The sequence below is a fragment of the Vulpes lagopus genome, chromosome 7, assembly GCF_018345385.1.
Source record: "Vulpes lagopus strain Blue_001 chromosome 7, ASM1834538v1, whole genome shotgun sequence".
NCBI lineage: Eukaryota > Metazoa > Chordata > Mammalia > Carnivora > Canidae > Vulpes > Vulpes lagopus.
This window is the reverse complement of record NC_054830.1, coordinates 23904486-23922074: the sequence shown is the minus strand read 5'-3', so window position 1 is coordinate 23922074 and position 17589 is coordinate 23904486. Positions and strand designations below refer to the sequence as shown.

At 34.5% G+C, this 17589-nt stretch overlaps 1 protein-coding gene across 1 annotated transcript in view; it reads left to right on the top strand.

Moving 5' to 3' along the window:
• ERC2 (ELKS/RAB6-interacting/CAST family member 2) overlaps positions 1-17589 on the top strand; it is a 907564-nt gene that overhangs the window by 442414 nt on the left and 447561 nt on the right. Inside the window, exons 11-12 of the mRNA XM_041762409.1 lie at positions 9600-9793; positions 15301-15312. Coding sequence (XP_041618343.1) covers positions 9600-9793; positions 15301-15312 — 206 coding nt within the window. The remainder of the gene's footprint in view (positions 1-9599; positions 9794-15300; positions 15313-17589) is intronic.

The window sequence follows — 17589 nt, the reverse complement described above, 5'->3', positions numbered from 1 at the left end:
ATTTAGGCAACAACTTTTTGTTAAGCTGCTATTCCAGGATACATACAGCATGATACACACTGCTTGGATGTATTTAATTAGATTCAACCTCCACCCCCCATTCTTTAAAACAAATTTTATTTTTGCAAACAGAATTTCTCAATTTCCTTTTGGTGCATCTATATTAACCTCTTTCCCCAAATATGATTTTTAGCAGAGCACGAAAAATAATCCATATTTCCTATCTCTTAATATTTGAATGGGATTGTTATTTATTATTATTTTGGTTTTTTATATGGGCGGAGGGAAGGGCAGAGGGAGAGAGAGAATCCTAAGTGGGCTCCAAGCCCAGCACATGAGCTGGATGTGGGGCCGGATCTCACAACTTCAAGATCATGACCTGAGCTGAAATCAAGAGTCAAATGCTTAACTGCTTAACTGACTGAGGCACCCAGGCCCCTTGAATGGAAATATTAATAAGCAGGCTCCAGACAATGGGTAGATAAAGAAAGACAAGACTGGAATATCTTTAAGCTTGAAAATTGACCCTGGGAAAAATGAGTATTTTCTTTAGATCATTTTTAAAAGATGTAAAGTAATCCCACAGAAATTGTTTCACATTTACTAGTTAAGGCTAGGAAGAACATCTTAGGTATGTCACATTTTGAGTGTGTTCAGGATAACTGGGGTGGGCTTTTTTCCTGTAGCAGCAAAGAGTTATTAGAACCATGATAGGATTTCCGCATCCCTGTCAGAATAGGTAGGACTGAAGAAATGGCTCTGTTAACTCTGAGACCATTTCTAGGAATATTGATGATATGGCACTTATTAGACTTTTCAACCACAGTGGCAAGCCCCCAAGGAGCAAAAACAAACTTTTCTCCTTGAATTAATTAAGCTAACCCATTGGTTTGGCATCCTAGGAGTATAGCCAGCCTCTCATTACTGTAACTCTCCCTGTGTGCAGATATTCTCAGGGTCCAGTTCTTTTTTGGACTGATAGGGATGCATCATGATGGATTTTCTATTCTTAATAGTCTTTTAAAAATAATCATGTTATTCTGGTTATAAAAGTAACATACGGTCACAGTGGAGAATTTGCAAAAGTATGGAAGTATAGGAGAAAATAAAATGACAGGGTATCTCCTGGCACAAAGATAATCATTAGGAGCATTTGGGTGGTTCTTTACTAAGACATCTTTTTGTAATTCTTGTTCTGCCCTTTCTTTCTTTCTTTCTTTCTTTCTTTCTTTCTTTCTTTCTTTCTTTCTTTCTTTCTTCATCTTTCTTTCTCTAGTTTTCCTTTCTCCTCTGTCCCTCCTGTCCCCCTTTCTTCCTTTTTTCCTTCTATTTCCTTTCTTTTTTCTCTCATTTAATACTCTTATTTTCTTTTCACCAGACTATGTCAATGTTTATTAAATTGTATATCCTGTTTTTGTAACATATCATCAACATTTTCTCCAGTAACTAATTATTCTTCCAAAACACTATCTTACTGATTATGTGATATTTTACTCTATTTACTCACTCCTCAAATATTGCTCATCTCCACCCCCCTTTTTTTTTTGCCTGTATATAATGTTCAGAAAAACATCATCCCATATTAATCTCCCTACATTTCTGTGTTCTTCATAGAATAAATTTCATGGAATAAATAAATAAATAAAAATAAATGATTTTTAAAAGCTCCTAATAGTTCTCGCTTGTTGAATTTTAGAGAAGTTCTACCATGACACTTTTCTTCCAGCACTGGATAAAGGCAACCTTCCCGCCACACCCTGACCAAGACCAAGAATTGTCATTTTTTTATAACTTGGATAAATGCATAGCTGGATTTTTTTTTTTTTGGTCATTTTTACTTTGTTTTCTTTAATCACTAGGGTGGTTGAGGTTAGGGTGGTTGAGGTTTTTAAAACATTTATTAGCTGTTTGTTTTTTTCTTCTGTGAATTGTTTCTTTTGGTCATGTAAACACTTGTTTTTGAGTTTACTGTTTTCATCCACTGTTTGTGTGAGCCATTCTATGCTTTTATAGAAACTTTGTCAGATTTGTGACAATATTTTTAAAAGATTTTATTTATTTATTTATTTATTTATTTATTTATTTATTTATTTATTTGAGAGATAGGGCAAGAGAGTGAGCACAAGAGAGAGGAGGGACAGAGGGAGAAGCAAGCTCCTTACTGAGCAGGGAGCCTGACTCAGGGCTCCATCCCGGGACCTTGGCAGGGATCATGACCTGAGCCAAAGGCAGATGCTTCACTGACTGCGCCACCCAGGCACCCCTCACTTAAATTTTTTAAATAAATAAAACTATAACTATTTTTAGGTCTTTTGACCTTTGTTTCCCTTTAGAGTTTTCTCATTTTCTTTATGCTCAGAAGCCATTCTCTGATTTCAAGAATAGACATTTACGTTTAAAACATTTTTAATGTTACTTTTTACATCAGCTTAACTCATTTATCTGTCTTTAGTATATTTTGATTCATGTTGAGAGGTGAAGTTTTAACATATATTTTTAAATGATCAACTAATTATCCCAGCACCATTTATCAAATAATTCTTTAACCACTGTTCTTCATATTATTTCATCAGATACTAAGTTCTCATCTGTATGAATGTCTTAGTTTCTGAGCTGTTCAGTTTTATCAATATCTGTTATTTGTTGGGTCAGAATTTTAATTACTGTGGTTTATAATATTTTAAAGTATCTAGTGAAACAAATTCCACCCGAATTCTGCTTTTCATTTTTTTTTCATTTTGTTTTGTCTTGTTTTAGTGTTCTTAGCCTTTAATTTTCTCTTATTCCAAGTAAACTTCCGGATCACCTTGTCAACTGAAAAGCACAACTGTTAGTGATTTTAATTTAAATTATACTCAGCCTATAAATAATTTTAGAATGATATCTTTCCAATATTATTTCTTCCAATTCATGAACTTGATACAACTTTTATTTTTTTCATAAATATTTTACAGTAGAGGTTTGACATTATCCTATTATAGGCCTGGGATATTTCAAGTGTAGTTCTAAGCATTACTAGATAGATAGATAGATAGATAGATAGATAGATAGATAGATATAGCTTTATCTATATAGATATCTATAGACTTTCAAGTTACTTAGAAATTTATGTAAGATCAATTTTTGGTGAATGCTGTATTTCTTCTTTAATTTTCTAGCCAGTTATTGGAACCTAGGAAATTTCTTTTATTATTGTATGTTTATTTTGAAAAAGACCACCGTATAAATTTTGGTGAACTATAACTTAATTGTTTTTGTTAAATAAGATCATTTTACAGTCAGTTCTGTGTCCATAAATCTATACTAAATCAGAGTAAATAAAGATTCAACTTCGAAGTCTTCCTGGGAACATTTTTTTCCTGGAGTAGAAATAAACCTACTTTTGAAAGTCTTACTTTTACTTTAGTCACCTACTAAGTGATGCTGTAATGCCATTTCTTAGGGATCTAAAATTTTGTCTTTGTATCCTTATTATTTTTTATAATAATAACCTTTCTGCAGCTTAACTACCAGTTTCTACTCCTGGAGGAGTTTTGTCTTGTCATATAAACACTATGTAGGTTATCTTCAATTGAATTCTTTTTCTTTCTTAGTTTTTAGTTCCAAACAAATAATATGTGTTTTTCATTAGGCTCAAATACCTTCTTTGCTGTAGCCCTAGTAGTTATTATGCCTAGAGATGGTATCCAGAGGTCTCTTATAAATTTTTAATAAAACTTTAGAGCTTCTGAGTCCTAAATTTAGTGCATTGTATATCCTTGTTGCAAGGCAAATGATGGATTTGGAGGCACTGAGGGCAACTTCGTGACTGGCTAGGGCACACTTGAGACCACTCTGATGTATTTCCACACATGTGAGTTTCCTCCCTTGCCTGATCACTCATTGAAATCCTGTCTTTTCTGCAAACGCATCTTTTGCAGGGCTCACATTTTATGTAACAGTTTATAAGAAAAAGACCGAGCATTTTTCCAGTCTAGAGAAAGAAGAAAATCCTGTTAATGTTCAGTGAGGTCTTCCTGATATATAGGTCATATAGGACTTTGCAGTCCCAAGGACATGGCCGACTGTATTATAAATGCAGTTTAGGGACAGTGGTTTATTTTTGCGATTTTTGGGACTATTTACGAAAATTATTTGATTCACTCATAGACTAGTTCCCCCCAACACAATAGAAAATTAAAACTATTTAAGAGATAATTCACAGCATGCACATAGCATATATAAACAAACAAACACATATACACAGCATACTCGCTCTAGGCTTTCAAATATCTAAAGAACTCAAGTAATATTTATAATAATTAAGATTTGACGTCACATGTCTTATTTCAGAACATCCAGATAATTAGTTCATTTCTTTATTTTGCTAATTTTTGAAAAGTCCATAGTTAAAAACGATTACATTATAATTGTATTTTTGTTTATATGGTCTTAAAAACTGTTAAGCATACAATTGGTTCTTTTAATTTTGTATATGTGTGATATAAGAAAAATTATTTTGAACATTTGTTCATTTATTTAAAATATTCTCTTTGTTCCATCTATGAAAAAAGTTTCATTTTGAATAGTTGTTAGAATATGAAAATTCTGAGTTCCGATTTACTTAGCCAAAATTATAAAAGAATAGTTTCCTTTAGAACTAAGTAGTGTAAGATTCAAAGACATATCACTATTAGACTTTGAATGTATTATTTAGGCTCAGCTTTTATATTTGGTATTAATTAATTGAACTTAAAATATAAATTTCATAATATATTGAAGTTATATAATCACCCTTAAAACCTTTATTTTAAAAAGTAAGGCTTATTTATAACAGAATTATGTGAAGGTTGGAACTTCTTTTGGAAGACTGAAATAAAATACAATGTTTAAGTAGTTTATATGCCCTTTTCTGTTGCTTAGATATGAAAAGAATGTTCAAACCCCCAAAAGTACTGCAATCAAGAATCATATTTTCACTGGGCATAAATTTAACAAATTATTGCTGAAACTCATAAGTAGCAGGGAAGAAAAATCATCAGACTCATTAGTTAGTGTTCTGCTTGTGCTTTATGATCATGACTAATCATTTGTTTATTTTGAAAGAAATGATTTTTTAAACATTGTTAAGCCCATTTCAAAGAAAGAATGCTATATAATATTATAATTGAATATTCCCTGCCCAGTTTTGCAGCAGGTTTCTGGGCCAAAGTTAATGCTTTCCTTTCTAGGCACTCAAATGATGAACTAGAATTTTACTGAAAATAATCAACATCCAACCTTTACCAAAGAAATATTAATAAACTTGTGATTTTTCATATCGATACTATCAATCTCTGGTTTGGCTTAAGGCACTTTTTGCTCTTAACTTTAATTTAAATAAAATATTAACCTGAATCTTTGCCTTATTTCCTGAAATAGTTCTAAATTCTATAATTTAAATAGCCACTAGGTATTGTTATGTTTTCTTTGTCCTAAGTCATGACCAGATTTCTTGTTTGTGCTTGATTCAGACTTTCAAAGTCAGTTCACATCAAAATTCCAAGGCATGCCCACATCAGTGAGGCTCCAAAGTTTGTTTTGATTATTTCCATTTGTGGGGAAATTTTCTTACATGTGGAAATGTAGGAAAACATAATTGGGGGACCCTCAAAACTTACTGATCTAATATTCAATACAGACTTTTCTGAAATATATTTTCCCCAATTTTCTGTGTTCCTGAGAGATGTTTGAGAGCTGCTCTAAAAGTGATCAGAAATATGTTGAAGCAGAACCAGATACTTGAATTTCCCTTTAAACTGACTGGTTTAATCAGCAAAATTAAATCTCTACTTTAAGAAATGAATGCTCATCGATATTTTTTTGGTTTTGATGACTGGAGATGTCTTTGAAAGTGGCAATGTTCTTCCCTATATTTATGATAAATAGCTTCTAAAACCATGAAATCCACACAATTTGCATTTTAAAGAGCTAGATTCCTGACAAATGAAGAGAGGGGACAGAGTTGATGTGCCTTAGAATGAAATGGGCAGTCACTTCCTGACCTTTTGGGAGAATTAATTTCAAATTGACAGATCCACAAGGGAAAATAATTACTGTGTATTTTTAGTTTAAACCTTGAATGGGTCAGAATGCTGTGATAGGAATTTATTAGATAATGATCATTCAAATATATTTATTATTTTTCTCTGTAGTGTCTAAAGTATATTAGGTCCAATTCTGTTACCTACTTTTAATCCCCATCAGTAGCTACCATTCTAGTTTAAAGAATCCATGTTATAATTAGAAAAGGCAAGAGCATTGCTAAATGCAAATAAAGTGCTTCCTTCACTTCATTTTTAGAGTAGGCTCTGGCCTTATAACTTGGAAAGAAGCACTTCTTTATAAGCTCAAGTTCCTCCTGTATTTCTTTAGCATACTATAATCCTCATGTCTGTATATCATAGTATAACACACTTATGCTACACTGGTTAACAATTTTAGTCCATCAGCTGAAAAGTTATGATTGAAGCTGAATAGAGGTGGTTACTTGCTGTATCTTTTATGAATTCTGTGGAGACTTTTGCCCTCACGACTCAGGTTGGATCTGGGACTAAGCAGCTATCAGTCATGGGAAACTCCTCTCCCTTGAGTCTCTGCATGGACACTAGTGATGACCCAGAAGCAACTGTTACTCATCCATCTCTATATGATTCTTTCTTAAAGCTTTCTATTGACTTTAAATTTTTTAAATGGTATCTATTTGCATTTTTTTCTATTTGCATCTTTGTTTAATAACCCTTCAAAGAATTGTAACCTATCATTGATATGGAGATGTATTTAACTCCAAGGTATTCTTGTGGTTGCTTATTTCTTTTAAAAGGAAGAGTCATTAGCACCTACAAGTATTATCTAACAGATACCAGGCTAACTGTAAACTTGACTATGATCTGTTTTAATAACATGATCTAACTTTAATATCATGAGGCCAACAGTGGTCTAGATTCAGGCATGTCTTTTCCTAGGCTTTCTGTACTTCTAAACATCCCGTGTGTCCTTTAACCATATTCATTTGTTTGGTTGCAAAGACTACCAACCATCTAATTTCACCTGGTATTGAAAACTGGCTTTAGGTTACCTTCTCTTTACAGAGTTAAAATAAAGAATGTGCTCAGATACTCATCTACCAGCAGACTGCTTTTTCTGTAAGCCTAGTGGGGAGGCTTCTCCAAGATATATGTACTATCTTGATGAAAAACTAAATAAACCAGTACCCTAGCTGTATAACAAGCTGCACTGGTGGGATGCATATCATTAAATAATAGTCATAATAATACAAATGAATAATACCTTTCCCTTGTTTATTTTATTCATAGCTTTTGTTGTCCTTGGAGAGGCTAACTCCTTTGTCCGTAGTACTCATAAGACACAGGGCTAGATTTAGATTCTAAATTCTAAGTCTCACAATTAGTAATCCTGTACCCATTCATTAAAAATAATGATAATAATAATCATAAGAATAAAAGCAACTAAAATAAAGCACAGTGGCTAACTGAACTGCTAGCTCTTTGTGAATCTTTAAATCAGGATCGAGAAAGGAATCGTAACTTAAATCAGGAACATGGAATCAAAACATTTATGTTTGTTTTGCACATTTCTAGCTCAATTCATGAGTTCTCTTTAAAAGATCTTAATATCTTGGTCAGGTAGTTTGAGAAAATGTCATGAAAAGCTTTTTAGCTGCCTAAAATAATGGTAATATAGCATAAAAGTGGAAGAGAATTAATATCAACATTTTGTTTCTCTTTCTTAGAAATTTTTAAAACTGTATTTTCAGCACTTTTCTGATATAAGAGTAATGAATTCTTATACAAATAGAAATAGATATTTGGAATAGTTATTTTCTTTTAAAATAGAATATCTACTCTACATTTTAAAATTGGAGATTAACAAATTTAAATGTTCATTACTTCAGTTTAAAATAAAATTGTTAGATAAATAAACTTCTAAAGGCATATTAGCTCAGGATTCTCTTTTAGATTATTTTAATTTTACTGAAAAAGCTCACTAATCTAGTAGAATGAAATCCAGTGTACATACTAAGTAAATAAAAATAAATAATCTCTGAGAAATGTTGGTAAAAGAAAATAAACCAGTACTGGAGAGTATGTCGAATTAATAAATTTTCCCAAGTTCTTTTTGCGTAGTTGAGTTTATTTCTTGAATAAGGAAATCTTAGATTAAAGAACATGAAAGCAAATTATTTTCCTCCTATCCTCATGCTTAAATAATATGTTACATGCAAGAATATTATTCTAAAAATGATTATTTTGTCATAAATAAGAAATTTATTTTTATACTAATTTTTAATTTTTTTTCAACTAAATCATTGCAAAAGCTGTCACCCTTGTAAAGTAGTATTAGTATTAATTTTTCTAACCATGCATGATTCATTTAACACCACAGTAGCTGTAGCTTGCTTGCCTTGTTTTTTCCCTGAAATTAAACAAAAAGATATAAAAATACAGTGAACATCTATTCTACATGGCAAGACAGCAGAACAACTTAAGTCCTAATAAATTGTTAACATTGTATGATTTCACACATGGATTTTGGAGATACACACATATATGACTTCTCTGAACTTTCTCTGTTGAATGTGCACTGTTGTTAAACTACTTGTTTTTTCCCTGCCTACTCTTTGAAGAAGTCAATTAGGAATAATGGGAAACAAGGGGTAGGCAAAACATTGCAGTGCAGTGTTATTTCCATCTGTCTGAGAATATTTCAGCCAAAAGTTTATTTTGGGAAAAAAAAGTCATAACACACTTTCAGACACGCAAGAATCACAAATACTTTGGCTGCAAATTATTCTGCAGTATTGTTGCTGTGTTGTTGCCTGTGTATGTTTTTGTGTGTGAAGCTGCCACCCACCCATGCATGTGTTTGCAGATTCTCGTCTGTGTGCTTGTTCATGAATTAGCTCATCCTCCTCCTGGTTCAGGTTAAATTTAATCAAGAGAACAAGAATTTATGGGTATGACTGTTAGCTGGAAAGCCCTTCCTCACTTGCAAGTCTTTCTCTCAACCTACATCTTCTGCTGAAAAATCTCAGTGGGATGAAGTGTTCAGTGATCAAGTAGTCTCTTACATGTTCCTTGCCTTACATATACCCTTGATGGTTCTTGGAAAAATAATTTAATATTGTTTTATCTATCTCAGTTTCTCTACTGGAAAAGGAAGCTGTTGGTATGAATCACCTCCTTAATTGTAAGGAGTTGAATTGTCTTAGTTCTGCTTGCCAAAACATCAGGATAAAGATGTCACAATCTCTCCCTCAACTAATCTCCCATTTCTTAGTGGGGAAAAAACCTCCTAAAAGTAGTAACATATAATGCAATAAAATATTAACAATAAAAGAAACTCTCCTGTGAAGCTATGTTATAATTTAAAATCAACATTGTTCTAAGGTAGCGGAAACATGTCATTTTCCATTTTGCCTTTTAACTGACAGTATACCCATAATTCTTGATGGTTATTATTTTTTTCTCCAAAGATAATTTCTGGGCCATTGGTGACTGTACTACCTATTGTTCTAAATTGTTGTCTTAACTGCATTCTTTAAAAATATAATGTTGAAGGCTCATAATATTGAAGATGACTCCAGGATGAATCCCGAGTTTGCAGACCGAATAAAACAACTTGATAAAGAGGCATCTTACTACCGTGATGAGTGTGGCAAGGCTCAAGCGGAAGTCGACCGGTTGCTGGAGATCCTCAAGGAGGTGGAGAATGAAAAGAATGACAAGGACAAGAAGATTGCAGAACTTGAAAGGTAAATTTTGCAGTCATGTTGCGAATTGTCAGCAGTGAGTGAGCATGGATTGCTTAGTTGCCCATCACAGGTGGTAGTAGACTTGGAATGCACATTCATATTTCAAGTTGGAAATGGGTTATGTATGAGGAATAGGGACTGTTAGGGATGATGTTATGTTTCTGTGGACACTCAAGAAGACAATTGGCTTATCTTTTGAAAGCTTATGTATTTCTTACTTGTTTAAAAATGCAATAGCCAAGTTTCTTGAGTGATATCCCTCATTTAACACATGTGCCAGCAAGGTGTGTGAGACATTGAGGCTATGACTACTTGAAACCTTAGTTTTGTTTTGTTTTTGTTTTTGCTTTTGCCATGAAAGACAAACATGTGTGGTTTAGGTTTGTTTCACACAAAGAATATATTTGGCAATTCATTCAAGGTAAGAGAAAGGAAAGGGAGCTCATGTCCTTTGGATGTCTTCTGGCACACCACAGCAAATTCATCGAGGGATGTATCTTTTAAGAGGACCTTATAGCATTTGTTAAATAAATATGTTTGAATAAAGTCTGAGGCAGGCCTATCTGATAGCAAATTCGGTCACAAACAAAGAGGGTTATATCAGGATGCTAGAATATTTAGTTTTCAGATAAATCACAATCCATATTGTATTTATATATAGGATAGACTCTAAAAATAAGCTTTCTATCAATGCTTTTTCCTATATTTCATAGAAGGAAAGAATTTCTGAATAATCTTATGTAACTCCATTACCTCTGAGTATTTCATATTGGTTCAGCAATAAGGCAAAATTTGTCTTTCCTAGATTTAGTCCATATGGAAGAGATCAACAAATTCTGAATAAATCAGTGAATGCTTGCCAGCTTTGATCAAGACACTTGCGAGGCCTGAAAGGACTTCAAGACATATGCAGAATAGCTCTCTGTGGCCTTGTGGAAAGATCACTGGCTGTACTGACAGAAAGACCTGGGTTCAAATTTTGCCTCTGCTTCATGCCAGCTGTGTGACCTTAAATCTTGTTAGAATTGAGTCTCTAAAAACCTTTTAAAATGTATCATACTTTTTAGGTGCCAAGTCCTGGTGGGACAGTTATATTACCACAAGCAGTTAAATGCTAAAATAAATGAATTCTCAATATTAAGTGGCCATGTATTTAAATGGATAGGTCAATTCTCAAATTTTTAAGATTTTCAAACATAGTATTTAATATATTCAGACTTCAAGTCAATTAATATTTTGTTTAAAAATCTTAGTATTAGTTTGATGATAATCAGATTTTTATACATTGTGACCAATTTTAGTGATTAAATCAAGAATTTATTTTCCTGAGATAAGCAGGCAAACAAAATCCTTAAAGGTGAGAAAGCTGAGACCCTGAAAGGTTGAGTTACCTTCTGGAGGTTGATTCTATAGTCAGAAATAGGCAAAACTATGGTAAATGTTTCCTGATTGTTAATCTGTTCTGAGAAGCTGTGAGCTTCTGAAGGGCATAATACTATCTATGCCCTAGATAATGTTAATAATAGTAATTACAATAATAATAATATATGTATTTTATGCTCACATTGTATATCAGGTACTCTGCCAATCAGTTGATCTGCAATACTGTATACCATCTAATCTCCCACAATACAGAAAGTATCATTGTCTTTATTTTATAGATAAGAAAACTATGACTTATAAGATTAAGTAACTTCCTAAAGCTTTCAGAGTTTATAATTTCAAGAGTCAGGATTTGAACCCAGGTCTAACAGACGAGGGCTGAGAACAATCCTGTCCCACAGTAAACCAGAAGGAAGAAGTTAGTCCAGTAGCACTAAACAGTCACATAGCCTACAGAGAGAGAGGCATTGCTGCTAGGCCCCAGGAGATCTGTCTCATCTTTATTAGCTTTCATGAGAGAAAGTGATGTGCCCCACATTTTAAAGGCATTTTTCTGCGCTAACCCAGCTCCCCAGAACTATAACTGAAAAATCAGGATTAGCTACTATAAATATTTGTATAAAAATAGCATCGTCATCTTGTTCGACAAACAGGTCTTAGCTGGACACTAGTGCCATTAAATCATTTAGAATATTCACATTTTTATATCCTCAATATGGAATGCATTAAAACAACAGTGATTTTACAGGCATTTATCTTTATGTACTTTCTGCACATTTTCTTTATCTCTGTCTTTGCCTTTCCTTAAAGCTGATGCCTCCCAGGCACTGTAATTCATAAAATGTGTGGTGAGACTTGAGTCTGTCCCAGTTCTCTGCCTGCCTATGTCTTGGGTCCAGCAGCAGAACATAGTCTGGGAAATGTCTGAGCCCAAGCCCTAGTCCCAGCCCAGGCCCTGCAGGAGATGGTGGGGGTAGTGGGGGTGGAGAGCAAGAGGGAAGTTTCTTGGGAAAAGGCGAGCTTAGCCTTGGCCTGCCTTTCTGAATCATTATCTGCCGGGCTTCATGTGTATTCTGACCAAAACACCTTCCTTGTTTGTCAGGCAGCCCTTTTCAAATTGGGCAGTACCTCCATTTTCTGGCTTAAACTACAAAATTCCTACCTCGTAATGTTGGGAACTAAAGATTTCTTAGCAATGTGACATATATCTCCATTTTGGAGTCATGGAGGAGTGTTTGCAATTAAGTTTGTGATTTTGAAAACCAAAAAAAAATTGAACTTGAAATAAATTTGTGGTCTCTGGTCTGTAATGTGACCTACCAGAGTGAAAAGACTTCTTTTTAAAAGCAATGAGTGTTCTAAAATATTCCAGAACTTCAGTCATGTGCAACAAAAGGTTCAGGGTTAGGAATAGCATAATTCAAAAGACACTGACACTTGTCTACTTCTCTCTCAGAGGGCAATTCTTGCTTCTTTCCACTCTGCTAATCTTCCCATTTTTAATTTTCTTCACAATGTATACATTCCAAATAGCATATGCCTGGCACTTACATGGATGCATTTACCTCTTAAATTCCACGTGAATGATGTTTTACATCAGCCATTAAAGATTTGCTTCCCAAAATGCATATTGTTCCAGTATGGTCCCCACGTGCATTTTTTTCCTATAAATTCTTGCACTTGATGCTTATGGCTCAGCATGGAGCTTCTGCCTTGGGCAGCAGGCAGCTGGACTCTGGGGAGGTTTAACACAAGATGGGTGAAGGGCCTTAAGCATACTTCTGAGAGTTGGTCCAAATCAGACTGAAGTCTTCATTTGATTAACCGTGCTAGATACCATGTCTGCTATATGATCAGATAGGTAATCAAACATTAGAGGGAAGGAATATGTGGTCTTTCTGTGTCAGTGCCCATTAAGGGCTCTGAGTTTTATTTAGAGTTTCAGAATTAATTCTGCCTTAGGGGAAAGAGAGAGTTAACATCTCTTGTCAAACAAGGCATGCTGCCACTAGGTTTTTGGCAGCTCAGCCACAGGAAGGAATCCATCAGGTGGCCTTTCATGTAATTATCCTAAATATGGTAAGAGGTTTGTCGATATTTGTCTAGGAGACAGGGAATGCCCGAATCAAGCCCTCATTCATATCCTCCCCACTGTGGAGAGGAGGGTGGGTCCTTTGGGTTTCTACTCCTAAGACATAATATCAGAATAGAAAACAGGTAGTTCTTAATTATCTGGTTCAAGGACTAATTCCATCAGATATTTGGAATTTTGAGAAATCATTTTAGATGCCTAAAAGCACCTTATCTAAGAGTTGAGAAACAGACTATTATTTTTTCCTTCTGAACTTTTTCAGTAATGTGCCAACATAATTTCTTTGATGCCTTTCAGAACACTTTTAACAAAATCTAAACTGAAGCTTTATTTAAAAAAATGTACTATGTTCTAGAAGTCTCATGGTACAACCAAGAAACCTGATAGCAGTTCTATTTGTTTTGATATAAACTCTTCTTGCTGAGAAATATCCATTTTTGTTTGTTAAAGTGAAGAAATTTCAATGAAACAAGTGGCAGATGGTTTTGGACCATCCCTAGCAATCCTTTGGTTGTCATGGATGCCTTTGAGAATTTGATGAAAACTACGAATCCTTGGAAAAGGCAACTAATCTTAAATGTTTGCTTGCTGTTTCAATTTAGGATCCTCTAAAGCTTGTCTATGGAGCTACACTTCTCTCATCCAGAACAATTTGAAATAACAGCTGGGGTCAAAGTCCCCACAATTATCATGACCCCGTCACTTATTTTTGATCAGTTGTGTGTTCATGATCATGAAACACTGTGCAGGGGGCTTTCAGATACAAGGGGTTATTGGACCAAAGCTCTCATTGTGTGTTTAATTCTGAATTTTCTCTTTGATTTTTTATCATTATGATCAATACTGTTTTCACTTGAAATATTCTTGTTTAAGCTTTCTCCTGAGGATTTGTTTTGTTTTACCTTCCTCTGTGAAATGCTTAAAGTTACTTATTTTTAAAAATATTTTAAGTTTTATTTATTTAAGTAATCTCTGCACCCAACATGGGGCTCAACTTGACAACCCTGAGATCAAGAGTTACATGCTCTTCTGACTGAGCCAGCTATGTGCCCCTAAAATTACTTCTTAATAGTATGGAATTATTAATGGGGTCCCCTTGAGCAGATAGCTGGTAATATACTTGTTCATACACTCTGTTTTTTACAAAAAGCATTATATAGGTTTACAAATGAATGCCTATTGTTTGCTCCTGTGGTAGCTTGAACATCATGACTTTTTTTTTCTTTTAATTTTTGCTTGGATTTGGGACTTTATTATTTTGATTAATGAGAAGGGCATGTTAAATATTTTTGTACAAATAAGTTATCAAGCATCTGGATATTTTCAGTGATGAAGTATAATCCTCATTTTCACAACTGAAAAAAATTACCCTCAGCTTTGGAAGTTGCCCTGTCCTCTCTTGGGAGGCTGATAGGCAAGCAGCACCTCACCCAAAGCCCTGCTCACAGTGTCTTTGATCATTGCTAGGTACTGTGCTTTGTGAGCATCTAAAATGGAAATCTTTAAACAGAAAGCCAAATTGTTCAGCTCATTTTGGTTTTCAGGGAGGAAGGAAGAATATCTCCTAAGATATAACCATCCAATTTATTGGTTCAAATAAATATTTCTGACATCAGTGCTTACTACTAACTCTAATATCTTAGCAACTTAAATAATAAAATTTTGTGTGGACACATATAGGAACTTTCCCTATGAATATTCCTCTAGAAAAGGGCAAATTCTGCTATTGGGTTGCTGGAGCACACCTGTATTTCATACCAGTACTTATAGTGATAATGCATGAGAGCAAAGACTGGTTTCTTATGTATATAATATTTAATAGAGCATCTTACATTGTGTGCCCATGACTTTTTGGGATAATATCATATAAAAGTTGCTTTATTATCCTTCATTTGGTTATAAAACCTGCTAATATAACATTTGTTGGCTGTATGTTTAAAACTAATGCATTTCCTTCCTTTTATTCTCTTTTGCTATCCTTTTCCTTTCTGCTTATCCTCCAAATCGCTGCTTTCACCCTTGCTCCAATCAGCTTGACTGTCAGGTCAGTACTTCTAGTTTTTCTTCTAACTGCCTTTCCCTCCTAAGCTCAATTTATTGCTTGCACTTGTTTAACAAACACATTTCTGAAACGGTTTTCCTCTGGCCACCACATTTTTTCCCCCATTTCATTCTATGCCTAGGGAAGGTTTATTTTATGAGAAAGCCATATAGGTGGGAAAGGGCAAAAAAGAAGATGGGAAATAAATCACTGTTGGATTATTTGATACATTTGATTCCCAGATTATACAATCAGTAAGAGAAATCAGAGTGAGATTCTAGAGCATTTCTCCTGAGCAGCTCAGAAAATTGACTGCGTGATGATAAAGCATGTTGCAGTGGAAAAAACAAAATCCAGGATGCTAAATATAACCTAGGAGAACAAAAGATCTGCTTGTGACACAGCAACTCAAAAGCTAAATTTAATAGTGCAAACCACTCAGACTTTTTGCTTACTAAATCACTGTGTTTTGAAAGATTTATGATACTTTTTGTAAAGTCACTTTTGAAAATTATCAGTGTGTTGGTAACATATTGTACACACATGTTATTTCCTGTCATTGTTTTGGTTTTTGACTTTTAACTTCATTTTTATTAGCCATAATACATACTTTAATTACCTAGGGCATAGCATATGGGACCAAATGTAAAACTAGATTCACCATTAACTATGTACACCCTGATATTAAGAAGCAAAATGAACATTTTGTTTTAGAAATGCATCCCAGATTTGATTCCTCTTAGATAGCAGTCCAAGTCAGTAACTGGCCCTCGTTTAAGTCAAGCAAGACTTCTCTTTACAGTAATATGCCGTACTATCTAGTTATTTCTTTATTCAATCAATGAATTTACCAGAAGCTGCTCATTGTATGATTTGAGCTACCCAGTTTAGACAAAAAAAAAAAGGACCCAAATTGATAGCCAGTGTAGTTGCTCTTTTGAGAGGCAAGCAATGTTATTCTCTTCTCTTTATTCAGTATGTACACCTTTTTATTCTGTCTACTGCTCATCACCTAAAGCCACCAGACCAAAGCATTTATGCTAGTGGCAGATAATTTCAAAATGAGGCCTCCTGCCCACACACCAGTTTTGTCCCACTGCCTGCTCCCAAGTTCTATGGCTTATATAAAGTCCTTGAAAATGAAACCATATCTCTGCTGTTCCCACATACCATGCTGGGCGTTGCACAGCAACTGCCTTGAACTTCATCTCACTGAAAGAAGCCCATTCTCAAGAATTCTCCAGAGATCTAAACAGAGATTGAAAGCATGGTCCTACAGAACTGTTCTCACCCAAAACTTAATGACTATTAATTCACTTTATGGTACCCCTATATGCAGATACAGACATCATAATGAAGGTGGGAGAGGAGGAGGTTGGCCACATGGCATCCAAATCTTTCTTGCAAGTTTTGGATCCTCTCATTTAATGAGGCTGTAAGCTTTCCTACTTGCCTGTCTTTTTTTGTTTTCTTTCTCCTTTTGCTTTCCTTTGCTACTCCTCATTTGCACCTATTGATATGGAAGCTCTTGAGACCAGGGATCCCTTTGGCTCTCACACCTGAGGCTCCCTGCCAGGACCTTCAGATGTTGTTCACAGGCATTCTGCTGTATCTTATGTGTCAGAAACTGTACTGTGTAGTATTTAGTTTTATCTTGTTTCATGGTGAATAAACATGAACTCTGACTCTCAGAAGATGGAATGCAGGATTAGGGCTGTGAGAGGTTTGGGTAACAAGGGGTCTCTCTCTACAAGGGGTTCGATATGTCAATTGAGTTTGGTAAAAAGTTTAGGTCAAGTCTGGTTGTGTGAACTGTATGGTCAAATCAAGATTCATATTATTTCTATATCATTTAACCTCTTACCCCAAATGAACACAATAGAGAAAATGTACAATCCTTGTCAACAGTCTCGTTATATTTTTAGTGTAAGAGGAATTGGGCAGCTTACTTTCCTGGAACAAAAATATCTAAAGGTCTTGGAAGCTTTCTTGAGCTTTGACGGGTCCAGAGTTAACTTTGCTTTTTTCCCAACCACTTATAAGTTTACCAGTTAAAATAAAATGAGATGTAACAATTTTGGAGGGCAGGTGGGGAGGAGGGATGGGCTTAACTAGGTTAGGTGATTGGTATTAAGGAGGGCACTTGTTGTGATGAGTGCTGGGTGTTGTATGTAAGTGCTGAATCACTAAATTCTACACCTGAAACTCATATTAGACTGTATGTTAATTAACTGGAATTTAATAAAAACTTGGAAAAATACTTAAGGGGAAATAAATGAA